The sequence below is a fragment of the Bos javanicus genome, chromosome 26 (genome assembly GCF_032452875.1).
Source record: "Bos javanicus breed banteng chromosome 26, ARS-OSU_banteng_1.0, whole genome shotgun sequence".
Lineage (NCBI taxonomy): Eukaryota > Metazoa > Chordata > Mammalia > Artiodactyla > Bovidae > Bos > Bos javanicus.
The window spans coordinates 23966085-23992963 of NC_083893.1; the positions used below are offsets into that span (position 1 = coordinate 23966085).

At 53.9% G+C, this 26879-nt stretch overlaps 1 protein-coding gene across 3 annotated transcripts in view; it reads left to right on the forward strand.

Moving 5' to 3' along the window:
* The window catches only part of NEURL1 (neuralized E3 ubiquitin protein ligase 1), a 77885-nt gene that overhangs the window by 33552 nt on the left and 17454 nt on the right, over positions 1-26879 (forward strand). Inside the window, exons 2-5 of one of the 3 annotated variants that reach the window (XM_061403348.1) lie at positions 3507-3547; positions 3874-4012; positions 21945-22186; positions 22613-22934. In XM_061403348.1, the coding sequence (XP_061259332.1) occupies positions 4006-4012; positions 21945-22186; positions 22613-22934 (571 nt within the window). In that variant the 5' untranslated portion in view covers positions 3507-3547; positions 3874-4005. Of the gene's footprint in view, positions 1-3506; positions 3548-3873; positions 4013-7756; positions 7891-21944; positions 22187-22612; positions 22935-26879 lie in introns of those variants that run through there. The other 2 variants (XM_061403347.1, XM_061403346.1) reach the window with 2 other exon arrangements.

Below are 26879 nucleotides of genomic sequence, written 5' to 3' on the forward strand. Positions count from 1 at the left end.
TTGACCAGTAGCCGTCTGTCCTGGGAGGGGCACCATGCAGGGCCTCAGTGCAGGCTCTGGAGGCCAACTGACCCGAGGTCAGATCCCACATCTCCCTGTTCCTACTCCGTGTCCCAGTTTCCCATCCTTAAGGCCCATCCACGATAGGGTCCCAGTTTCCCATCCTTAAGGCCCATCCACGATAGGGTCCCAGTTTCCCATCCTTAAGGCCCACCCACGATAGGGCCTTTGTGTCAGTTCAAGTCTTTAAGTATCTCATCAAGAGCACTCCCGAGGTCACGGCACTTCTGTGCATCCACCCTGTTCTGTACACACTACCTATGGGGATGTATTTCATACTTGAGGAGCCCTGTGAGGTCAGTGCTTTTATTGTCAACCTCATTTTCAGTTGATAAAACGGGCACCCAGTACATTTTATATCTGAGATTTGAACAAACCCAGGTTGTCTGGCTCAAAAGCTCGTCCTTTACCACTACCTCTGAAGCACCTAATGTCTGCAACCTCTGCATGATGCAGTGAGTAATATCTGGTGTTGTCAGATCCTTGGGGTCTGGCTGCCAGTGGCCCTTCTGGGAGTGCCCCAGAGCCTGGCCCCGTGGAGTCCTGCACCATCACCCTCGCTTGCCTGCTAATGCCCAAAGGAGAGGCCCTGGCAGTGGGCAGGAGGCAGGGTCAAGGCATAGAAGTCGAGGTGAGGGCCATGTCAGCTGGTCCTGGACTCTGCTATCCCACAGTAGACAGGATCTGGGAGGGGCATGAAGCAGGAGAGAGTCTGAGGAAGTGGACTCCTCAGAGGCAGGAAGGTGGGCTGGAGGAGGCGTGGGGTAGGGGAACTTCCCAGCCTGTGGGGGGCTTCAGATATCTGGGTGCTGAGATCAGAAAGGGTGGGCCCTGGGATTCCTGGCTGAACCACAAGGCCTGGAGGTGCGTGTATGAGTGTGTGGCAGGGAGGGGGTGGGGAGGGACAGGATGGGGGAGGGTGGACTCTGGCTGCAGAGGAGGGATTTAAACTCCTGCAGTCAGCTGCCAGCTTTCCTCGAAATCCAGCAGGATCAGTCGAGTGTGTTTACACATCTCTAGCGGACGAGGCTCTTGTCTTGCTCCAGCGCGTGTGTTCCATCTCCTGTGTCACCTGGGATCTCTCCATCTCTCTGCTTCCCCTTCCCCTTCAATGTCTTATTGTCTGCCCTTCCCCACCTTCCTCAGCAAGGTCGTAATTTAGGGACCAAACTTTATGAACTCAGGCCCTGATAATTTATCACTTGTGATCACTGGGATGGCTTTGAAATTTAGAATAGAGTGCTAACCTGGTGACAAAGGACGATGTTTATTCTGCTTGCTTAAAAGAACCCACATTTCACCTGGTACTCTGGGATGACATTTGCATGAAAGGCGAGCACGTCATAACACATGCAAAGCTTAGAACGGCGGCGAGAGCAAGGCGAGTGCTGAGTAAGTGGTCCATGATGGTGCTGAGGAAGGTCATTACCTATGGAGGCGGGTCCTCCTTTTCTTCTCCTTGGTGTACTATATACTCATAATCTGCACGTCCCAGGTCTCGCCTCTCTGAGGTTGGGGTGGAGATCCTAGCCTCTTCAGGTTCTACCCGGATTCCTGAGTTCTCTGGCTCTCTGAACCACATCATCAGCGTTACTGTTACTAGCCGAGCCCCAGGCCTCGGGAAAGCTCTGTAGCTTGCCCAGTCATGTGGTAGAGGAGCTTGCCTATCTGACCTCCAGATCAGAGCTCAAACTTCCACGCAGGTGGGTGGCAAGGCACCCACCCTTCCTGGCGGGGGTCATAGATCTTATCATGGGCAAATGGTTCCAGCTGGGGGCTCTGTGGATGTGGGCTCCGTCTGGCACACTGTGTTCTGGGAACTGAAACCTTGTTCTTCTTTGTTCTGTCCTTTCTGCCTGGCACGGACGGTGACCCCTCTGTCTAGTCCAGGCTGGGCACGCTGGCCCTGAGACCCAGACCGGGGGAGCAGGAGGAGGTGTGTTGAAGTCTCGGAGGGTCTGAGAAAGGGCTACTTGGCGTTGGGCCTGGGACCTGGGAGGGGTGCCTGACTCCAGGCTGTTTTCTCAGATTCCCTTTCAGTCCCCGCCCCAGCCTCTGCACCTGTTGTGTTCCCGTCATCCTGGGCGCTGGCAGCTGTCACTGCTGGGGCACCTGTCCCACCCCCGAGGACGCCCTGTGGGCTCCCTGGCTCCGGTTTCCTGCTCTCTGTCCCTGTGCAGCTTTGTCCTTGTCACCGCGTGCTTGCTCGCTCTCACAGCTTCTAGGCAGCAGCCTCCACTTTAGGTTCTGGGTGTGGGAGGCAGCTTTTGGGGGTTTTCTGCTCCCTGTTCTTCAGCACCAGGCCCCGTCTAATCAGGCAGGGACAATGGCCCTAGCAGGTCAGCCTTAAGCCCCAAATGCCAGGTGACTCATCAGCTCAAATTATCCCTTGTTCTTGATTAAAAAAAAAAAAAAAAGACATTAAAGCAGCCAGAAGTTGCCTCCCAACTCCTCCTAGCAGGGCCGCCTCCCCTTGCTGACCTCTCTTTATACCAGGTTCCTCTGTCTACCTCCCCCGCTGTAAAGAGAAGTTATCACCTCTCCTTGTCCAGTCTTGCATGTTGCCCAACGTCCCGACCTGTGTATTATATTAAACATCAGACGACATTAAACCTGAGTTTAGTGCTCCTGCCTTCCACCCGCTGTGCAACCAGGGGAAAGCCCACGATCTACTCGACCTCATTGCCGCAGCCGGAGGCAGTGGCTGGACCCAACACTCTCTCGCATTCCCTCCCCTTCAGAGAGCTTAGTCTCTGACTTAAATGGTTTCTCTTGTCCAGGGAACTTGTTCCAAGTTTTATTGTGCTGTTATTGGGTCTGTTCTAGACTTTACGTTCCGAGAGGTGCTGGGTCTTGGGAGATGTGGATGAAGAAGGATGTGGTGAGGGGAGGGTTGAGGTGGGGAGCTCGTTGTGGGGACCAAGAGGGGGCCCAGGAAGGAAGAGGAGCAGGTGGCAAGGGGTCAGGAGAGAGGAGGTGGCTGGGAGATGAGGGGGCTGCTAGCAGGGTGAGGGTCTCAGGAGCTGAATAGATTCAGAGAGGGGGAGTGTTCCCTGGACGGAGCTGGAGGGCAGAGGCAGCAGGGGGCTAGCTAGAGAGGGAGGGCTCCTTTCTGAAGCCTGGGCAGGCTTTCTGTCAGCCCAGTTGCTCCCCAAGGGCACACCCAGGCCTTCTGCCTGTGTGCTCAGAGAGACCACAGCCCCTTCCCTCCCCCACCCCCAACTTCAAGGATGGGTCTGCTTCCTCCAAGATCTCCAGGATGGGCTCTCGTGTTAGCAGATGGGAAGTCCAGGCTTGGGCAAGACCACAGTCTCCCTTGCCTTTATCCAAGCTCCATCCCTGGGATGTCACCCTTGGCCTACTGGACCATTCCTAGGCCCTGCCTCCACCTAGAATCCTTCAGATTCCTTAAGGAGATAATTGTCCCCTTGTCTTCTCTTCCCCAGGAAAGAAGCGCTCCTACCTTTTCATCTGTTCTGGATAAAGTGTGAGTTTTGAATGCCAGGCAGATCTGGGTTTGAACTCTGCCTTGAGTGTTACCCAGTTGAACTCTACTTCGAGTAGAGTTTGAACTCCATGTCAATGTAACCTTCTATCCTTGCTGTCTCAGCTTTATAGCCTGCAAGATGGGGATGATTGTAATCCTGCAGGGATGTGGTGGGGTGGGTAGGTGTGATTATGTGTGTGAAACACTTAGCACCGTGTCTGGGCCGTAGCAACTGTTCAATAAACGGTGGTGCTTGTAGTCACTTCTGTAGATTGGCTTGTAGATTCCCCTTTCACATCCTCTTCTCACATCCTTTCTGGCTACAGAACAAAGTACTGCAGATGTTCAGCCAGAGCCAAAGGAGCCTCCTTCCTTGATCCCAGCATGGCTCCTGCTTGGCTTCTGAAGGGCAGAGTTGGGTCTCACTCACTAGTGGGTCCATCGTTGGCACGCAGTGAATGCTGGGTGAGTAAATGAATGATGTAGGTCTGACAGAATTCTTTGGCCAAATGAAAATTTATGTGATGCCCCAACTGGGCATCACATAAAACTGGGAAGAGGGGCAGCACTGGCTCCCACGTCATCTGTACAGGCCTGGACACTGCCCTGGGAGGCAATGGGGGTAACCCTTAGTCACGGGACATTGCCACTTCCCATTTAAATTGGGGACGTGGATTTGTAGGAAACAGAACCCAGGGAATCTGCTAGAAAACTCCTCAGACAGTGGTGCCGTAAAGGCCTGGGGCCGCCCAGTTCTCTGTTCATTTTCTCTCATGTGGCTGGAGTGTGGACTGCCGTCAACTTGAAGGACCCTCCCTGCCCCCACCCACCCCCCATCTCCAGAGCGTCACACAGATTCAGTTCCTTGGGTGAGTGATCTTCTGAGAGCCCGCTCTGTGCAGGCACGAGGCTAGGCCCGAGGAGCAAGGGCAAGTCGAGGACCAGCCTGACCCTGTGGATGCCGCTGTTTTCGCCCCTGGTGCCTTCCTGCCTCCTCCGTGCGTTCTGCACACCAGATGGCAGGGTGGCCTTTTAGCAGTTCAGACCTGGTGTTGCCGCCTCCCTGATGAAGTCCGTCAGGAGTTCCCTATGGCTCTCAGAAAAAAGTCCAGATTCTTCGCCCTGCTCTTTGAGCCCTCCCTGATGTGTCCCCAGCTTCCCTGGTTTTGCCAGGGGAAAATCCCCCCAGGCTGCTCTTGCAGTCCCTGCTCCATCCTTGCTTCTTGAAAGGGCTGGGCTCCCTTCAGCCACAGGGCCTTTGCATGTGTCATGCTCACTCCCTGCCTCTAACCTACCTCTGCAACACAGGGATACGCATATAATTATCCTTCACAGTTGCTTTTCAGGAAAGCCTGCCCCGAGCCCTGCTTCTTCCAGAACACTTTCCTAGAATTGGGATAATCTTCCTCACTCTACCCCTTGACAAATGTCTGTTTCTCTCTAGACTGTAGGTCCATGAGAACCAGGGCCTGTCTACTGTCGATCACTGTGGCATCCCCAGCGCACAGCTTAGAGTCTGGCATGCCGTAGATGCTTAATAAGCGTTGCTGCTAAGTCACTTCAGTAGTGTCCGACTCTGTGCGACCCCACAGACGGCAGCCCACCAGGCTCCCCCATCCCTGGGATTCTCCAGGCAAGAACACTGGAGTGGGTTGCCATTTCCTTCTCCAGTGCATGAAAGTGAAAAGTGAAAGTGAAGTCGCTCAGTCATGTCTGACTCTGGCGACCCCATGGACTGCAGCCTACCAGGCTCCTCTGTCCATGGGATTTTCCAGGCAAGCGTACTGGAGTGGGGTGCCATTGCCTTCTCCATAATAAGTGTTAGTCATGTTGAATTGCTGAAATGCATGCAGGAAGCCAGGACAAGCAGACAAGGCCATGACTGTACCTGTGTAGGGTGGAGTAAGACAGCAGATTGGGAGAGGCATAACTCAGGCTCAGAGGAGAGACAAGGTCCAAGAAGGGGGACTCTGTCTGCAGTGGGGGCCCTAGTGGGGCTTCCAGAAGAGGGATTTCCAGTGCTGGGTGATGGTGGGTGATCAGGCTGCCCCAAGTGGGAAGGTTTGGTGAGGAAAGGCTTATCAACTGGTGCTTTTAAAGGCAGGTGTTTTGAAGGGGGTTGACTTCTGCTTTGTAGGAACAGCCTCCAGAGCAGCCTCTTTGCCTCAGTTTCCTCATCTGTAAAATGGGCATGAGAATGCAGTTGATCTCTCAGGGTTGTGGGAGAAGTGAACAGGTTAATAGGTGTCATGTGCTTAGGACTGCCTGCATACATTGAGGCCTTGTGTTTGCTATTTCTGTAATTATTTACCCTGGAAAAGTCTTTAAGTTGTTTGCTCTTGATCAGATTTTGACTTATCCTTCCAGAGGAACTGTGTGTACATGTGTCACGGAGTGTGTATGCATGTGTGTGGCCACATAGAGCCAAGCATGTGCCCGGAGAAAGGAAACACCCCGTGTAGAATCAGGTGTCACAGCTTCTCCCAGGGAGGAGCCTCAGGCCAGCCTCTGGTTTGGGGGGCTGTGACACTGTGTGCTTATGGGCTTGCCCAGCCCTCTGGCTTGGTGACCCTAGGTCCATACCGGATGCCCCTCCCCCCTCACTGCCCCTCCCCCAGGCCCACTCAGGAGACCCCCCCCCACTCAGTAGCAGGGTCCTGAGGTGAGGGCAGGATGCCCAGACCAGCCCCTTACAGTGCCTGGGCCTCTGAGTTCCATCTGACACCTTTCCTGTGGCTCCTTTCCTAGCCCCACCCCTCTGCCCCCTAGCCTTCCCTTCCCACTCAGATCTATCTCTGGGAGCCCACATCCCTAGGCCTGGAGACAGGAGCTGGGGCCAAGCCAGGGCCTGGGAGAAGGGGGTAGTCCTGTTCTCCTGGGAGAGACTCCGATGGTGATGGCTGGGAGATTGCTTGAATCCTGCCCCTGCCCCTGACCTGCTCGGTAACCTGAGCATTTCAGAACCTCCACTTTCTCTTCTGTAAAATGGACATAACAGAAGCTTATGCCACCTGGAATAGAAATCAGATCACACAGGCACTGCCTGCTACACACTTAGTGGCTGGTCTCTTGATGATGCCTTGGGGTCCCAGCATGCTTGCCCAGGGCTGGAGGGCCTGCCCTCCCACCACCCTCTGCTCTCTCGGGCCCCCTTCTGTCCCCCAAGGTACAAGGTTCTGCACGTCAGGATTTCTTCAGAGGCTTCGCAGTCTGTGGAAGTGAGGATCTGCCGTGTGTGTACCCTACGAGGTGTGTCTGTACAGGGGTGTGTCCTGGTGAGCAGGAGGTGACTAAATGTGCACAGTGGTGAGTGCTTTCAAGTGCTTGTGAGCCTGTGTTTGTGCATATACCTGTGATGTGGTATAGCAGGTAGTGTGGTGTGTATATGCTGGTGTGTGTGTTGTGTGTTTGTGATGAGAGTGAAGGTTTGGTGTGGGGGTAAAGGAATCTAACCCCCAGTCCTCCCAGCCCCGCAAGGCTGCCTGGGTTTGCCTCCTGGCCCTGTCACCTTCTGGGCAGGTAGCCTCTTTGTGCCTCTGTTCTCTCATCTCATTTCTCAGCAATAATGATGGTACCTATTGACAATAACCATGTACTGAGCTTATCGTTCAGCCTGTGAGGACCAAAGGGGTGAATATGCATGGAGCACTTGGAAGAGGCTAGGAGGATGTCAGCTCTTTGTTATTAAGCTGCATGAGTGAGATTGTAAGCCCCTTGAGGGAGAGACTAGGTCTGTCTTGCTCACCACAGTATCCCATCGTTTTCCCAGTGTCTGCATGTAAGTTAGGTGCATAACACGCATGGATGTCTGTAGCCTAGGTGAATGGCGAGGTTGTGTATGTGTGTGTGTGTCTGTGATGGGGAATGTGCATGTGTGCGTGCGTACATGAGTGCGTGTGTGTGTGTCTGTGTGTGTGTGTATGCGCTCTGGCTGGGGCATCTCCAGCGCTTTCTGGAGCTCGGCTATTTCAGGAAGCCTCTAGTCTCCTCCTCCTTATGTAAATAAACATGACAGATCCCATCGCCTGTACCAGTGCGGGGAGGTGGGGGAGGCTCTGGGAGTGGGTGGGAGCTGGGAGGCGGCTCTGAGCGGGGCCAGAGGGGCGTGCGTGCGTGTGTGGCCCGTCTTGCGGGCAGGGCGCCGTGTGTTGGGGGGTGCAGAAGGGGCGGGCTCGGCCCTGCCATGCCGGCTGCTGCTGGCCACGGAGGAGGAGGCGGGGGGGCAGGGGGAGGGGAGCTGGCTGCCAGGGCGGCTCAGTGACGAGGCCAGCCGGCCAAACGGAGGTGGCCGTGTTCCCCGCTGCCCGCGATGGGGGGACAGATCACCCGGAGCACCCTCCACGGTAAGGCCCTGGCTGACACCTGAGGGTCTGTCCATCCCCAGCCTGGGGACCACTTGGGGAGGCTGGGACCAAGAGGCACTGGGCTGAGGGCATGGCCATCCCCTTGCCTCTTGGGGAGGCTCTGGGACCTTGGAAGGGGGTGCCTTTGAGTGACAGGCACTGGGGCAGAGGGGACGGAAACAGGAGGTTGGGCAAAGCAGGAAGAGGGGTCTTTCCCCGGCAGTCGGTCAGGCAGCTGAGTCTCCCCACAAAGTCTCCTCATCCTCTTACCTCCCCAAGGTGCTGATCAGCGCCAGGTGGGATGCGAGGTCCGGGGTCCATAGGTCCCTCTCCTAGACCCGAGGCAACCCTCAGTTAGACAGCTGGGGGGATCTGTTTGTGGGTCCTGGGATATGGGCCATGGAGGTCAGTGCTGTGCTCCATGACGGAGCCATGGAGAGATGTGTGGGTACACACGTGTGTGCATGTCTGTGCCCATCGGAGGTGTCTGTGCGTGTGTACCTGTGCTGACTTGTGCCTAAGCACACAGGGGTGTACAAGTGACACCCCCACACTGCCTGATCTCAGTTCTGAAAGCGTGTGCTCTGCCGGGGAGGTCAATGAACTTCTGATTCCTGGAGTTCACGTCCGTGCTCACCTAGACCTCAGGCAGACCGGGAGGCTGGCAGGTGAAGGGGTGGGAGAGAGGACCGCTAGGTGGCTGCTGCCTGCCCCTACTCCTGTCTCCTCGTCTGCTTGGCTCCAGGGCTGTGGTCTTGGGAGGAACATGGCCGATGTGGCGCCAGACCCAGAAGGGGAAGTCTTCCCAGGGACTTGTTTTGTCATCGCTGGGCCCCAGGAGTTGGGGTTCCTGTGCAGACTGGCTGGTGCCAGAACAGTGTGGGCTGACCTTGGGGAGTCCCTGCTACACTCCCCTCTGTGTGCCTCCACCCTCCTCAGGCAGGGCATTAGGAGGTGGGGCTGCCTCCATCTGCTGGGTTCAGTGGGCACCGAGGAACGGGGAAGCACCTGGGATGGAAGGAGGGTGGTGGCAGGAGCGAGTGGGAAGCCGTGGCCAGGACTGGTGACCAGGTGACTTCCCCTTTCCGGGCCCTGGACTTTGACAGAGTAATTTCTAATTAAAAAAAGAAAAAGGCAGGGAAGGAAACGTGGGAAAAGCAAATCATTGGCTCTCTTAAAAGGAAATGAATTTTGTCCTGGGCCCAGAGGGCTAAGTGACAGATGGAAGGCCCTGGAAGACACATAATCCGGAGCCGGCCAGAGGCAGTGCCAGTGGCCTGGGCCTTGGCCTGAGACTTGGATTGGCCTGACCTGAGCCTGGCCCTGCCCGTCTGTGGGGCGGGGGCTCCTCTTGGGCTTGTTGGCCCCAGTGGGGCCTGCTGGCATAGGGTCTGGAGCCGACTGGCATTTTCCACTGGAGTCAGACTTGGGCAGGCCCGTGGCCTGGGAAGGACGAAGAGGCCCTCAGAACAGGCTCAGGACACAGCGTGCTATCTTCAGCTGCCTGGGAGCCCGGGGTTCAGAGGGGAGCGGGACCCCAAGAGTACCCGAGATGGTGTATGGCCATCAAGAACTCCTGCTCTGGAGGAGACAGACACGGTGGCAGCAAGGGCAAGCGTCCCCTCGAGCCTTGGTTTTCTCATCTGTCAATGGAGCTAGTGACAGTAGCCTCCTCACAGGAGTATTGTGAGGACCACAGGGGACAATGTGAATAAGGACTGGACCCAGGGAAGGCCTAACGGGCCTGGGGAGGCATTCTGGGGGTATGTCCTGTTCCTCCCTCTCTTGCGGGGAATGGGGATAGCTTGGCAGGGGTGCGCTGAGACTCCACAAGTCGGACCATTGGATGAGGGCCTTGGCCGCCAGCCCCTCACCTGGACCACTCTCCTCAGCCTGGGCCCCCGTGAGTGGACCCCAGCTCCGCCCCCAGCCTGCCATCAACACGAATAGATGGGGGGAGTTTGGGGGCGTGGAGTGTAAGTGTTTGCCTGTGCCCACAGAGCCCCTTAGCCAGGACCCTGCATGGGTGTCTGTACCCACGGGTCCCCACGCCTGGACCTTGGCTGCACCGGTGGCTCTGGTTTCACCCTCTTTTGGGAGGTGAGTTGGGGGAAGTGGGAGATGCCAGGGGCTTGCTCCTTCCTAGGGGTGCTGTCAGCCCTGCAACCTGACTCTGGAGCACAAGGTCCTTCGTTCCTGATTGGGTGCCCGGGGCTTGGTTTGGTTGGGGCTGAAGACTCTGGGTTGCTGGGTTACAGTGCGAGGTGAGGGGCTGTGTGGGGTTTTCCTAGTGGTATGCTTGTGGACGCGTCCTGGTGGTTTGTGTTTCTGGTGTCGGCTTATTGTACCTGAGTTTTAGACCTCCGTATGTGTGTGCCTGCATAACGTGTACCCACCTGTGTCATATTTAAGAGGCCGAACATTTTGTCTCTGGGTGTCCGTGTGTGAGCAGCCACATTTGTGAAAGTCTGTTATTTGGTAGAGGTCAGTGTTTCTGCACAAGTCGTGTGTATGTGTGTGTATGCGCGTGCGCGCGTGTGTGTGTGTGATCGGGCTGGTGGTGAGGAGTCGGGCTCCTCTGGGATCAGCCTGGCAGGGGACCCTTGGGAGAGATTAATTCTCATTTGGAAAATGGTTTCGGCAGTTACACGCTTGATCTCTTTCATGAGGCAGATTTCCAGAGCTGCTCCCTGTCTTGAGGGCAGGATGGGGTGGGGGAGAGCACAGAGGCCCCCCGTCCCTCTCCTTCCCACCCTCTCCTCCTCTTCCCTCCTGCCTCCTTCACTTTCTTCAGCGCTCCCCACCCCGCTGTGACCCAGGGCAAAGGATGGACCGGTTGCTGAGGGGCTGATGTGTGGAAGACACACACATATGCACCCAGACACACATGTCACCCTCAGGTTGGTCTCTGGACCAACAAACTCCAGATGCTGGGGTGCAGGGGCCTGAGAGATTGGCTCTCACTGTCCCTTTACAGAAGGGGATGCTGTGGCTCAGAAAGGGAAATGGCTGACTGAGGTCACGTAGCTGGCGGCTCAGAGGGAATCCAGACCTTGTCCCTTCCGCGGCTAACTCCCAGCTTCCCCTCCATGGTTCCTTAATTCTCACTCCGGCAGCAGGGGAGAGGCCATCACAGGGACTTAGGCGATCCGGGATTAGCATGGAAAGAGCCGCCTGTCTGCCGGCAGCAGCTCTGGAGGCTTTTAGGCCAAGGTGAACCCCCCAGAGCCTGGCAGGTGTGTCTGTGAACACAGGTGACACACACACTCACCCCACTTATGCCTGTGGGTGTGAGGAATTAGGCTAGTCCCTATCTGTTCTCTTCACCCAGCCCAGTATTTGGAACCCCACAGATGCTTGACCAATGAGGAAGGAGGAAGAATGTGGGGTTCGGGCCCTGGCTGCTGGACCACATCAACAGAGGTGGGGCAGGTGGTCTAGGGGAGCAGATAGGAGGGGAGACGTGAGCCCTGAGCTGGGCGACAGGCCAGGCAGGGCTGGAGAGGGGGTGAGACGGCTGTTCCTGGTGAGAGTTTGAATCCTGTTCTGCTCTTACTGGCTGTGTGACTCTGGGTCAGTGCCTTTATTTGTCTGAGTCCCAGTGGATGGGGGTGGTAAGGGTTACCTGGAAGGGTTGTGGAAAGAGTAAGTGAGCTAGCAGACATAAAGGGCAGCCCACCTGGGGCACAGCCAGCACAGTGTACATGCATGTGAGGGTCTCCACAGAGGCTCCTCCAGGCCTGTGTGCGCTCAAAAGTGTACACTCACACATACACACACCATACACCCCGGCTGCCTGTAAAGACCAAGACTGCATCTCTACCTCCTGCAGCCTTGGCAGGCCCCTGGCACAATGTGTCACCTGGACGCTGTCCCCGTTAGGCACACACCTGCTGTGAGTATATGCACACATGTGCATACAGAGGACAGCTGGGGGCGATGGTCTGTGTGGCACATGGACTAAGCCATGTGTCCCCTCATTCTCTCCGACCTGGCTTGGGGCACTTTGTGGGGTCACTGTGAAGACAGGGGCTCAGAAAGGTTATCATCTGGAATCCCCTTCTGGAATCTTGGGGTGAGGAGGGGGAGGAGGAGGGCTGGTTCCCTCCCTGCAGTGCCGGTATTGGGAGACACATCTGTATGTACATCTGGCTGCTGGAAACATCAGGGACTGGGATGCCGTGGAGTGAATGAGAGCAGGAGGCTCTGTGTGGAGATTAGCTTGGTTGTGAGGGTGCCCATCCTGCCCACGCCCACTCCCTGCCACTCTCTTTTGCCCACCTGGTCACTGGATCCATTTGGTGTTCCAGGGAGCAGCAGGACCTGCTCTGCCCATGGCCAAGCTCTATGGGTCAGATGGTCAGGTGCTAACATGTCCCTTAACCCTACACAACAAAGGGTGTGCATGGGGGCTGCAGAGATCATGGAGAAACTGACCAGGGTGGAGTGGAGGGTTCACACTGGGCAGAGTGGACCGAGCATGCTGGCTGGCTAGCTAGCTGCAGCCCGGTGAGGATGACTGCACAGCCGGACAGGTCTGCAAGTCAGAGCCCAGCTTCACTGCTTACTGTGTGACCCTGGGCAAATTACTGCCTCTCAGAGCCTCTGTCTCCTCATCTGTACCATGGAACTAAGTGATCTGTATTGATGCATAACAAATTACTCTGAAAGTTAGTGGCTTAAAACAGCAATGTGCATGCTCAGTCACTCAGTCATGTCCAACTCTTTGTGACCCCATGGACTGTAGCCCACAAGACTCCTCTGTCCATGGGATTTTCTAGGCAAGAATATTGAAGTGGATTGCCATTTCCTTCACCAGTAAAACAACAAACACACATTTAATTATCTCACATTTTCTGTGGGTCAGAAATCTTGACACTGTAGCTAAGGCCTCCAGTTTAATGTCCTTCTTGAAGTTAAAATCAAGTTGCTGGCTGGGGCTGCAGGCTCATCTGAAGGCTTGAGGGGGAGCCCCATCTAAGCTTACTTACTTGGTGATTGGTGGTCCCCAGTCCCTCCAATGTGGGCGTGTCCACAGGGCCACCTTACACTGAGGCTACTTTTCCCAGAGGGAGCAACCTGAGAGGCAAGGAAAAAAGATGGAGGCTAATGCTGGCCTGCATTTGTCATCCTGGGGACCCTCAGCGTATGTATGTGGGGGTGGCCTGTAAAACAAGCACATATGGTTAGTATAAATTCTAAAAATCATTCTAGTGTTTCCAAAGGCAGATGGATCTGAGGCCTGGGTTTGAAGCCCACTTTGCTGGTGACTAGCTGTCTACCCTGGAGAAGGCAATGGCAACCCACTCCAGTACTCTTGCCCAGGAAATTCCATGGATGGAGGAGCCTGGTGGGCTGCAGTCCATGGGGTTGCTAAGAGTCGGACACGACTGAGCAACTTCACTTTCACTTTTCACTTTCGTGCATTGGAGAAGGAGATGGCAACCCACTTCAGTATTCTTGCCTGGAGAATCCCAGGGACAGAGGAGCCTGTTGGGCTGCCGTCTATGGGGTTGCACAGAGTCGGACACGACTGATACGACTTAGCAGCAGTAGCAGCAAGGGCTTTTTACAACCCAGCCTTGGGAGTCCCATCCCATCACTTCAGCTGTATTCAATTTGTTGGAAGCTAGTTGCTAGGTCCACTCCACACCCTAGGGGAGAGGGTTACGAAGCGGCTTACAGAATTACAAAGGGATGGCCAGGAGGTGGAGGTAGGGATCACTGGGGACATCTTCAAGGCTGCTTCCCACAGATCCCTAACTGTCAGGGCTTGGCAGAGTGGGATGAGGCTGTACAGGAAAGGCATCTTGTGTCAGTTCCTGACACAGAAGAAAACAAATCAACCCTTGCAATTTTTCTCCTTCTTCCTGTAGGCAGGTGGGGAGTGCTGGAAGGTTCTGGAGCAGCCTGGACTGTAGTCAGGCATGGAGTGCAGGATTCTGGTTCTGGGCAAGGAAGGAAGCTGTGCCTTTAGTCCTCACTTTCTCTGATTTATCCACTGGGCACCAGAAAAAGCAAGGCACCAAGTGGGTGCTGCTTGATCATTAGCAAGTTTTCAGTGGACTGAAGAAGTGAACAGGGGCAGCTCATTCAGTGCTTTTATTGAGTACCTGCTTTGTGTGCTGAGCTAGGCGCTGGGGAAACAGCAGTAAAAAAGATAATGGTCTCTGCCCTCAGAAGGCTCACGGTCCATCAGGGAGACACATAAATAATCCCATAGCCTTTCCTAGCCAGAGAGCCGCAGAACACAGAAAATGGTCTGAGTGACTCTTTTCTCACATGCCCAGAACCATTCTGGGTGTGAGGAAGACAAGTCCATGCATTGCCTACAATGGGTGCCTCAAGGCATTTGGGCTAAATTCTGTGGAGGATCCAGATTTGACAAAGGCTGCTTGGGTGATGGAAGGTCTGTTAGGGACATAGGGGACCCCTGGACCTGGTTTGGGAATGAGAGAGACTTCCAGGAGAAGGTGGGCTTTAAAATCAAGGTCTGAAGGATGAGTGAGAGAAATTCAGGTTTATAGGTGGGAAGGAGGAAGGGATGGTTTCCAGAAGAGAAATAGGCTTGGGCCAGGCCTTGAGGCTAGAAGCAGGTGAGGGAGGTGGGCCCCTGGAGGGAACCCAGAGAAGTTCACATCTGGCCAGTTTTATAATCATCTCTCTCACTTGAAGCCCCTCCCCACCTGCTCTCTGGCTTCCTCTGAGTCTCCCCCAAAGAGGAATCCCTGTTCAGTGACTGTGTGTAAACTAGCCCAATCTAGGACCACTTTGCAATCTGGGTTTACGGTGTTTGGGGTAAATGAAAACAGAAGTGTCTGGCCTCCAACTGGTCTGAAGTGAACTGATCATTTCCTATGGTTGTGGTTGTTGCTTTTATAAGAAACAATAACACCTTATGTTGGGATCAGGTGTTAAAGTTTGAAAATTTCTTTTACATCCATGAAGTCACTGGGTTCTTACAATGGCCTGGAGAGGTGGGCAGGGCAGCTGTGATGACTCTGTTTTACAGAGAAAGCAATTAAGGTCCAGAGGGATGAAGCAACTTGCCCAGAGTCACACAGCAAATCTGTGGCATGGTCAGGGTTGAACCCAGGACCTCCTGCTTCCAGGGCTCCTGCTCTTTGCCCTGTTCCATACTGTCCAGAAAGTGAGACAAGCCTCCCTCGTTAGTGATGTAAATGATCATGCCAGCACTGGTATTCAGGTCCGCAGGTTCAGGATGAGGCTGTCTTAAACATAGTAGGATCCACCTGGGCCTTGAAAGATGGGTGGGATTTGGAGAGGCATGGGTGAGGCAGGGAGAGAAGATATGCAGGGAGGGGGAAATAGCTTGACCAGAGGTGTAGGAGAGCACAGATTGATGTTAATTGAAACAATAATATAATTATCTACAACTGTGGGCTTCCCTGGTGGCTCAGACCGTAACGAATCTGCCTGCAATGCAAGGAGACCCAGGTTTGATCTCTGAGTTGGTCAGATTCCCCTGGAGGAGGGCACGGCAATCTACTCCAGTATTCTTGCCTGGAGAATTCCATGGACAGAGGAGCCTGGTGGGCTACAGTCCACGGGGTTGCAAAGAGTCGGACACAACTGAGCGACTTAACACTTTCACTTTCACACTTTTATTTACAACTATTATTAGTAATAATAGAATTATTATTATAGCAACTACTTACTGGGTTTTGTTTTTTAATTAAAAAAATTGTATCGCAGTATAGTTGACTTAGAACGTTGTGATTGTTTCAAGTGCACAGCAGAGGAACTCAGGCATACATATACATGTGTCCATTATACATATACATGTATCCATTATACGTATACATGTGTCCATTATACATATACATGTGTCCAGTATACGTATACATGTGTCCATTATATGTATACGTGTCCATTATACGTATACATGTGTCCAGTATACGTATACATGTGTCCATTATACGTATACATGTGTCCATTATACATATACATGTGTCCATTCTCCTCCAAACTCCCCTCCCATTCAGGCTGCCATGTAACACTGAGCAGACTTCCCTGTGCTATACAGTAGGACCTTGTTAGTTATCCATTTTAAAATGTAGCAGTGTGTACCTTTCTATCCCAAACTCCCTAACATCCCTTCTCCCCATCCTTCTACCCTGGAAACCTTAAGTACATTTTCTAAGTCTGTGAATCTGTTTGTGTTTTGTAAATTCATTTTTTTTTTGGTAATGAATTTTTTTGCAGATTAATTTTTTGGTAAGTTCATTTGTATAATTTTAAAAATTGGACTCCACAGGTAAGTGATATCATATGTTATTTGTATGTCTCTGTCTGACCTACCTCACTTAGTGTAATAATCTCTAGATTCATCCATGTTGCTGCAAATGACATTATTTCCTTCTTTTTTATGGCTAAGTAATATTCCATTGTATATATGTGCCACATCTTTATCTATTCATCTGTTGATGGACATTTAGGTTATGTCCATGTCTTGGATATTGTAAAAAGTGCTGTAATGAACCTTGGGGTACATGTATCTTTTCGAATTATGGTTTGCTCTGGATATATGCCCTGGAGTGGGATTGCTGGTAAATATAGCATCTCTTTAATTCTTGTAAGAATGCCATGGAGGTCTGCTGTGGTCACCATTTTACAGATGAGAAAAATGAGGTCTCAGAGTTGGGTTTGGAGGCAGCAGGCCTGGGTTCGGATTTGGGCTCTTCACTCCGGCTGGGTGACCTTGGTGAGTAGCTTCACTTCTGAGGACCTGTGTCATTGGGAGTGTCATGAAGACACTGCCTGTTAAGCCACACACACAGAGGTTGGTTACTGTCATAAGTATTGAGCCAACACTCAACCTCTCCTCCCGGTTTCTCCTTGGCAGCCCAGCTCAGTGCAGCCTAGGTACCCAGGGCTCTGCCAGGATGGTCCTGGGGCAGGGTATGGGTGGGGGCAGTGGGGAGGTCACTCGGAGACTACACTGGGCATCCCCGCCTTGGACCCCACTGAGAGGCAGGAATGTGGTCTGGAGCTGACCGAGGGTCACCCAGAGGGCTGGCCAGGCTTGTTTCTGGCAGCTCATAAATGCCCAGGAGGAATGGGCTGGGGTGGGGCGGGCAGAGTTTCCATTGTGTCAGCACCAGCTTTGCCTGAGGGGGTGCTCCCACTATGACTCCCTAGAAGCTTGTAAACCTGTCACGAAGGGGAGCCTGCCTGGGAGCAGATGGCGAGACTGGGGCTCCACCCAGGACCACTGGTCACTGGGGGAGCAGTTGTGCAGCTCATAGGCCTCCTGGCATCTTCACACCTTTTGCTGTGGCTGCTCCCCTGACTGGACCTGACCAACACTTCCTCCACACAGCCTTTCAGCACTATGCCTGCCATCTTGGGCTCACGGGGAAAGTGATCTCTAGTGTCAGCCACTGAGTAGGGTAAAGGACCCCAAACATGACATTGGGAGATTGGGGTTCATGTCCCAGCTCTGCCACTTTATTGCTGTGTGACTTCAAACAAGTTGATTAACCAGTCTGATTGGCAGCTCATCCATGGAATGGGGGTTTTAAGGGGTCATACTGTATGTCGAAATGCACTGGGGAGAAGCCCTGCCCTCAGCTGCCCCTCTGGCCCTTGGCGTCAAAGCTGTGAAAGTGAAAGTGTGAGTTGCTCAGCCGCGTCTTAACTCTTTGGGACCCTTTGGACTGTAGCCTGCCAGGCTCCTCTGTCTGTGGAATCCTCCAGGCAAGAATGCTGGAGTGGGTTGCCATTTCCTTCTCCAGGGGATCCCTTTGTTCCTGCTTGTTGTATCATAGTGCTGTTCCTTTTTATTGCAGAGTTGTATTGATTGTGTGGGTGTACCATGTTTGATTTATCCATTCACCAGTTGGAGGGCATTTAAGCTATTACCAGCGTGGGGTTATTATGAATAAAGCTGCGGTACATTTGTGTACAGGTCACTGTGCAGATGTTTCATTTCTCTTGGGTAAGTGCCTGTGAATGCGATTGCTGGGTTATATGATCGGCGTTTAACTCATAAGGAACTGCCAAGCCATCTTCCACACTGGCTGTTCCATTTTGCATCCTAGCAGTGATGGATGAGGGCCACGTATGGAAACGGTTTGCGTCTCTGTGTTCTGGTGGCGTGCACACATGTACTGCAGAAGAGGCAAGATAATAGAAGGCCAGGTATCCCCCTGTGTGCCACATGAGATCATTTTAGGTTTGACCCAGGTGAATATTTTTTCAGGTTTCATCAGTCGTGACCATATTTTAAAGTGCATTAAAAAAAATGTATTCAAACCCTTGCTTTCTTGGCTGTAAATGCCGAGTAGTAAGACCTGGGCCCTGCAGTCAGATTGTCTGAGTTTGGCTCCAAGAACCCCATCCTGCTGGCTTTATGACTTTGGGCAAACCGCTCAATCCCTCAGAGGCTGATTCCTCATCAGGAAAATGGGCTTGTACTGTCTCTCCTACCTCATCATTTTGCTGTGAGGGTGAAACCAGTTAAGTATGTGTGAAGCTCGCAGTTCAGAGCCTAGCACGTGTTAGCACGTGATGTATGACTGCTATTATTATTAGATGGATGGCCCATGTGCAGAAGACATGTGTACTGTCTCGCACATCCATGTGTACATGAGTAGTCATGTATAAATGTGTGCGTAGGGAGAGAGAAAAGTCTCTCTCCTTCCTAAGTCTCCTAGGGTCTGGGTTACCCTCATATGCTCACAGATATGTGTGTGCTTTTTTGAGGTCACACGTCTGGATGCACACTGTGCCCCCAGGGACCAGGGTCTCCCCATTCTCCATCTGCTCAGCTGTCAGCCAGGGAGGCTGGCCCTGGGCTGCCCTCGCCCACCCACTGCCCTCCCTGTGGATGGGAGGCCCTGGGAATGGCCCTTTCAAGGGCCTGGGTGTTCAGTCCCTGGGAGTCCTCATTGTCTTTTCTCTGAGCCAATGTTTCCTAGATCTTTACCCAGGGCCCCAGGATCCCAACTAGGATACGTGGGGAGTGTCTTGAAGGAAGTTGAGGCCCTGCCGTTGGTCCATGGATTCTGAGTGGAGGCCGTAGCGGGGACCTCATAGAAGAGATTCTCAGCAGCTGCTGGGCTGGGCATCTTTAAAAACTGCTCTGTTGAAACTTAGTTGATACACACTAGACCAGGGGGGGATTAAAGTATATGACTGGGTACGTTTTGACACGTGCACACACCCCTGGAACCGTTTCCACAACCAGAGGGTGAACACACCTGTCGCTGTCACCCCAAGTATCCCCTTGCATTCCTTGGTGTTTCCCCCTCCTCCCACCTTCCGCATGCACCCGCCAATCTGCTTGTTATCACTCTAGCTTAGTTTGTGTTTTGAAGACTTAGTACCCTGTGGGGGAGGGTGGGAGGAGTGGAGGAAGAGTTTTGAAAGGAGTGGAGGCCCTGCCATTGCTCCATGGTCTATATCCAAATTTGGAAAAAAAACCGGCTTCACTCAGTGTGATGATTTTGTAATTCATCCATGTTGAGGCTCCTATCAGTAGTTCATTCTTTTTTCACTGCTGAGTAGTATTCTGTTTATAGATGGACTACATTTGTTACCATTCACCCAGCAGGTATTTCTTTTTTTTATGTTTTCATTTCTGCCTATGTATACAGCCCTGAACGGTGTGTGATGTTACTTTTCACCAGCAGTTTTTTTGAAAGCAAGAGTCAAGCTGTGTCTGAGGCTGGACTGAGCCCAGGGGGTACCTCTTCTAGATGGGGCAACTGTATTAAGTGCCACCGTTTGCTCTCACCTCAACTGTCCCTTTCTGTGGAATGACCTACCTTGCTCTACCCTCTTCAGGGGTCACTCAGCTTTTCTGGGGGCCTTCTCAGACGGGCAGGGTCTCCTCTGAGTAATTCCAGCTTTCACCACTTGGTGGCTTTCTAAGCCCTTGAGCACCATTCTGGATTCCTTAGAGCAAGGTGAGCCCCGCCTTGTAAGGTGCCCACCTCGTGGGCCTGGCATGCAGGAAGCTACACCATAGAAGCTAGGAGGCTGATGTTCAGGGTATCTGGCTGGTTCTGGACAGTGGATCCTGGTGTTTGGGGCCCTCTGGGAAGGAGAAAGGGGGAAGCAAAGATGCAAAGTGATGCAAACCAGAGCAAACACTGGACCAAAGTCTGGGCCTTTCCGCCTCCTGGGACTCTTCCCTCCTTCTCTCCCACCTCATTCCATCCCCTTCCTGGAAACCCCTCCTTTCCCTTTAGGGAGGGGAAGGCCTCTTGGATAACCAAACTTTATTATTAAATTCCTGCCTTGGAGGGACCAATTTTGAAACATCCTGGAAGGCCTTGGTCACATTATGTCACCCCCATCTTCCGCATCCCCCGTGCCTCTTCTCAAGACGACAGGCAGGAGCTGTCCTTCCTGATGGATGAGACACAGGTCTTGGGGAAGAAATGACCCTCCTGCCTGAGCCCCCAGCTGCCAGGACTTGTGCATTAGTGCTGCCAGGGCTGCTGACACGTGTCTCAGAGCCACAGAGTGGAGGCCACTTATTGTGTCGAAGGAGCTTCCCCAATGGCTCAGCAGGTAAAGAATCCACCTGTGATGCAGGAGACGCGGGAGACCTAGGTTCAGTCCCTGGATCAGGAAGATCCCCTGGAGGAGGAAATGGTAACCCACTCCAGTATTCTTGCCTGGAGAATGCTATGGACAGAGGAGCCTGGAGGGCTGCAGTCCATGGGGTCACACAGTCAGACACAACCTAACACATGGCATTGTGCCAGAGAGGAAAGTGACTTCCCCAGGGTCACATGGCCAGTTAGTGACAGACACGAGCTACCTGGCACCACATCCCGTGTTCTTTCCTCTCTTTGCCCTGTCTCCTGGGTGCCAACCTCACATGTTTGTATGGTACCTTCCGAACCCAGCTCTGTTAATGGAAGGAAGCACAGGCCGGGGTGCTTGAGGCAGCTCCGAGTTCCTTGGAAGCCTGGGTGAAGAGGCCTGCCTGTGTCCACGGTGTTGTGGGCGTGGGTGGTGTAAAGCAGGAAGGCAGCCTGGGTGGGGGGAGGTGGCCCTGAAGGAGGGAAGAGATGGGCATGGTCCTGCAGAGGCTGCCCCACCCACCCACCTTCCTGGTCTCCAATGGCAGCCCATGGTCACGTGTTGACTGCAGCCCAGCTTTGTCGGTTCAGCTCCAGTGCCTTCTCCTCCTCCTCCTCTCCTCCAAGAAGCCTTCCTGGGAAGTGACTTATCTGTACATCCTTTTGTGCTTCTCACTGTCTGCCATTTGTATTGCAATTTCTGTCCATGTCTTAACTCCCTCCTTGGACTGTTGGCATCTTGAGGACAGAATCCATGTATGTTTCATGCCTTATCTTCAGTGCCTAGGACAGGGCTTGGCATTCAGCAGATACATAATGAATATTTGTTGAATAAAATAAATGGCATTGGGAGTGAATGACAGTGAATGGTGGTAGATGTTGGTTGCAAATGATTGCTTACCATATGGTGGAGGTTGAAAGTAAATGGTCATAAATTCCAATGAGGAGCAGTAGATGTTAACTTGTGGTTGTGGGTGACACATGAGGGTAGATGATGGTGGTGGGAAGTGATGGGTGAAGGGTAGAGGTAGCTGGTGGTGGTGGAGGTGATGGGTAAAGGGTGGAGGTAGCTGGTGGTGGTGAGAGGTGATGGGTGAAGGGTGGGAGTAAATGGTGGGAGGTGATGGGTAGGTGGGGGTAGCTGGTGGTGGTGAGAGGTGACAGGTGAAGGGTGGGAGTATATGATGGTGGGAGATGATGGTGGGAGGTGGGTGGAGGGTTGGAGTAGATGGTGGTGGTGAGAGGTGACAGGTGAAGGGTGGGCACAGATGGTGGTGGATAACAAACAGTGGTAGGTGGTGGAGTGGGAAATGCAGTGGATGGTATCAGAAGGATAGTGGCAAGAGGTGGCGGTGGTGGTGAGGGGCGGTGGTGGTGGAAGTCCTGGGCAGTGGTGATTTCTCTTATACCCCGGCCCTCTGCCCTTCCCTAGGGGACCTTGGTCCAGCTCTCGGACTGTCAGATTCTCTAACGCTGTGGCTCGTTCCTTTGCAGACTCCACTGGGGGCCCCTGCCCTGTCCCCTCTCACCGATGCCACCACAAGCAGAAGCACTGCCCGCCGGTGCTGCCCGGCGGGGGGCTCCCGGCCACGCCGCTGCTCTTCCACCCCCACACCAAGGGCTCCCAGATCCTCATGGACCTCAGCCACAAGGCCGTCAAGAGGCAGGCCAGCTTCTGCAACGCCATCACCTTCAGTAACCGCCCGGTCCTCATCTATGAGCAAGTCAGGCTGAAGGTGGGGCGTCTCTCCCTGCTCCTGTGGTTGCACGGCCTGGGGCCTCTGGACTTCCCCACTTCTGCTTATGGCCGTCACCCTCCTTGCCCCTTCTCTTTCCTCTCTGCTGCCACTTCAGCTCTTCCTAATCTCTCCTCTCTCTCCTTACCCTTTTCTTAACCTTCCCTGTGTGACAAGGAAATAGAAAGGGGAGTGGCCACGGGGAGGTGATGGGAGAAGGATAAGGGTAGTTGGTGGGGGGGAGGTGAGGGCTCCTGGGGGAAGGAGAGGAGCCCCAGTTGTGGGTGAGCTGGGCAGGGTTACGTCCCATGGGAGTCTGCCTGGGGGTGGTCTGCAGAGAAGGGTGCCGTCCCTTCCCCTTGGGCTCGCTGATGGCCGGGGCGGGGAGGCTGGGCTGGGGGTCTGAGGCCACACCCCTGCCCCCAGATCACCAAGAAGCAGTGCTGCTGGAGTGGGGCGCTGCGGCTGGGCTTCACCAGCAAGGACCCGTCCCGCATCCACCCCGACTCGCTGCCCAAGTACGCCTGCCCCGACCTGGTGTCCCAGAGTGGCTTCTGGGCCAAGGCGCTGCCTGAGGAGTTTGCCAATGAGGGCAACATCATCGCCTTCTGGGTGGACAAGAAGGGCCGTGTCTTCTACCGCATCAATGACTCGGCCGCCATGCTCTTCTTCAACGGGGTCCGCACGGCCGACCCGCTCTGGGCCCTGGTGGATGTCTACGGCCTCACTCGAGGCGTCCAGCTGCTGGGTGAGTGCCTTTTCCCTCCGGCCCCTCAGACGCAGGGCACACCTCCAGGGGCTGTGGTCAGACTGGTTCCATCAGGTATGGGGCCACCCCCCACACTGGCAGCAGTCCTGGGGCCAAGTGGGAGCCTTGGAACTGCAGAGCATCCCTGCCTTCTGGCCCGCGGCTGTGGCCGTTGGAGCTTGGTGAGGTCTCTGCTCTCTGTGGCCCCACAGGTTGTGCCTTTGAGCTTCATAATCATATATGGCTGCCTCGAAGACACCCCCCGCCCCGATCCAGGAAGTAATTAATGTTAAGCATCGTGACTACTACAGTATACAGAGTACTTACTGTGTGCCAGGCACTTTGTTAGTGCCATTCTGCTAACAACTCTGGGAGGCTGACCCCATCGCTGGGCCCATGGAGGTGCGTCTCAAGCTCAGGGAGGTTGTCTTCATCCCTAGGAAGTGCTGCAGGTGAGCTGTAGAACCAGCACTCTGTCCCGAGTGAGCCCCGGCCCTGGGCTCTGCAGCCTTCCAGCAGGTCCAACCCTACCTTAGTGCTCTTTGCATGGATGGGGGTGGAAGGGGTAGTGGGGGAGAGCAGAAGGCACTTGGGGGGCCAAGACTCTTCTGGCTGCTCCCGGGCCCGCAGTGTGACTAAGGCTTCAGGGCAGTGAGAGGGCAGGCATCCTGTGGGCGATCCAGGAGGAGTAGCATTAGAGGCTATCCTGGGGTTGCTAAAGTACCAGGCTTCCTGGCGAGGGCACCTGCAGACCCCCAAATGCCAGGGCTGGAAGGGGCCTCCGAGTCTTAGACTTCCTTGAGTCTCACAGCAAGTTGGTGGCTGAGGACTGAGAATCCAGGTCACTGGACTCCCACTGGACTTGAGTGTGTGCCGGCAAGCATGTGTGTGCCTGTGTGCACAGACTGGGCACAGGCCAACCCAGGAGGAGCCTGGATGAACCTCAGCTTTCCCATCTGTACAATGGGTCAGTAGGAAGATGAAACCCAATTAAAGAGGCTGTGAGTAATGTGTCCAGCCTAGTCCTGGGTACCAAGTCAATGCTCAGCCAACACTTGCTCTTGTCACCTCCCCTCCCTTCACCATCTCTCTGCCTGCAGAGAAAGCTGCCATGGAGGTGGTGGGAAAATGTTTTTTTTTTTTTGTCCTTTCTGACTTCAGAGCCTAGAAACTGAAGCTTTTCTCTTCTAGTCAGTTTATAGTGGGGGGAAAAAAAAAGATGATGAAAGTAAAAACAAATGAGTAAACCCTTCTCTGAGAGGGAGGGATCCATGCCTTACCCACTGGGTTCCTCTCCGGAGTGGAATCTTGGGCCTGGTGTGTGGAGCATGCTGAGGATATTTGCAGAGTGAGGAGGGGAAAGTGGGGGATAGATGGTGACTTGTTAGATGAAGGAAAGGGTTGAGGGGTGGCTGAGGGAGACCCAGCCCTGCTCACAGACAGCCCCAGGCTCACTGGGAAACAAAGCAAACACAACTCCAGACACGATCCAGGCAGAGCCCAAGCGAGGACAGTAAATCGCTGGATGCTGTGGTCGCAGGATCTCGTCCGTCTGCCCAGATGGTTCCTTCCAGTCACCTTATTCACCCTTTCAGCCCCTGGCCCTGGAGGGAGTGATTATTATCCCCATTTGGCAGGGAGAAAATTGAGAGCTATGGAAGGCCTGGCTTGTGTGTGTAGGGATGTGGCAGAGCGGAGACTTGAACTGGGTATTCTGGTGCCCAAAGCGGTACATTTCACATTACCCACTGGGGGGTTTCAGCAGGAAGTCAGCGGAGGATGAAATTAGTGAGGGCAGGTGGAGTTCAGGAGGGCTTCTTGGTGGAGGAGGCCTAGGCTGGGCCTACAGCTCTGCAAGGGTGAGGACAAAACGGACACACCAGGTGAGATGAGGCTTCCTAATCTGCAGGGCTGAGGGAGAGGCCTGAAGAGCGATCCTGAAGGGCCACACCCAGGGCAGAGCCCAGGCACTGACCTGGCCTCTTTGACTATAAATAGGTTTTCACACAGTAATTTCAGTTGCATTTGAATTTCCCGTCAGGCTCCTTTCTGTACACCCTGTAAGGCCAAAGCCCTAGCTGATTCCCGTCACAGCTGTAAATCACCATAATCCCTGGGCATTTTTAAACACTGATTATGGCCCCTAAAATGAATTAGCAGATTAAAATATGTCCTCATTTTGTTCTTCCTAAATTGATTTTTTTTGTTAAAAAAAAAGAGAGAGAGAGTGAGAGAGACCCATCCAGGTTATCTTCGGAGGTGGGCCTGCTGCTCTGTGCCTGCATCCCACACCCCTGCCCCTGGGACATGCCCACTGCCCGTGTGGTCTCAGGGTCTACTTCCTTCCCCGCCCTCTTCCCTCTGCTCCCATCCGCCCATCTCCCCCTCCCTCCTCTCTGCCACATCACTGCACCCGTGTCTTTCTGGGCCTCCTCCTTCCACCTAGATCCCCCTGGCTCCTCTGCTTCCCCTTGTCTCCCTCCTCCGCTGAGTTTCTCCTCTGAAGAAGTCACTCCCTGTCTTGGTGGCTCTGAAGACGGGCCTATCTTTCCTGTGCTCATCTTTGTCCCCTAGATCAGTGTCTCATCTTTAGAGATTACCTGCCAGCCCTGTCTGCCTGCCCCCACCTGTCTGGAACCTGAGGCAAAGCCCTTCGAACCCCGCCTGGCCAGTGTCTGCTCCTCAGGCTAGAGACATCCTGGGGTCCAGGGCACAGAGTAGGCCTGCAAGGCAGGCCATGGGCAGATTGGCCATCTTCCCCAAAAGGGTGGAGGCAAGGGCTGGTGTCTTTCCCTGGTTGACACCGCCAAGTGGGGGCCCCATCCCTACCCCCCACAGCCCTAAACATCACCTGGGCTCCCCGCTGCCCAGGCCATGGCCCCAGCAGAGCTGCTTCAGGTCTTCCAGGCTCCCTGTTACACTGGAGTTCACAGCAGATCACCCTCTTCCCTCCGGGTGCCCTGGCCCAAGCCCTGGCTGGTATCTCCAAGAATAACAGCTTCCTACCTCCTGGAAGAAGGACCTGCCAGCAACTAAATAAACACAAGTTTTATGGGGTGATTAATACTTGGAGAGATAAGTTCCTAAACCAGTTTTCAAGGTCTCCCTGCGCCTCTCAGAAGTGTTGACTCAGGAAGAGTAGCTGTGGGTCCTGGCCAAAAGCTGGTGAGCCCGGATTCCACTTATAGGATGTTCCTGCAGCCTAGGTGCTGTGCAGTGGTCAGAGGGACACTAGAACTGGAAACCCAGCCCCTCACCTGAAAGAGTTTTTACACTGGGGGACATACCATATGACTGCTCTGAAGTGACCTAAATCCAATACTGCATAAAAGTGTGGCTGAAGAATAAAACTATGGGGGTGCAGCTGGGGAGCAATCCAGAAGGACTTCCTGTAGGAGGTGAGTTTTAAGTCAGGAACTAGAGGAGGTGGGAAGAATGGACCTCTTGAGGAGGAACAGTGTAGGCCAGACAGGAGGGGTGTGCATGGGCACAGAGATGGGGAACTGGCACTCAGTTGGGGAAAAGATCCTTCAGGGAAGGGGGTTAGGTGGGGAGGCTGTGGATGGCTTGTGGACTTGAGGAGAGTGGGTGTGCACAGGTGCGGATATGTGTGTGTATCACAGGGGACACTCAGCAAGAGAGTTGAGTTTCCAGCAGTTCTTACTGTCAGGTTTTTCAGTAAGAGGAAATGTGGCCCAGAGATGGGAAGGAGCCTACCCCAATTGTCCCTAGTCAGAAGCCAGGTTGGGTCCACAATTCAGACTTTCCAGCTGATCTGGGCCCAAGGTCAGTGTAAGAAGACTTATTGCTCACTCACGATGTGTGTGGCTGAGCCTAGGAGGCTGTTAAGAGGCCATGGGTATGGGTTAGGGTTAGGGTATGGGGGTACTCCCAAGGACTCATGATGTCATTTCAGGTCTTGGAAAAAGACCCCATCTGCCTACT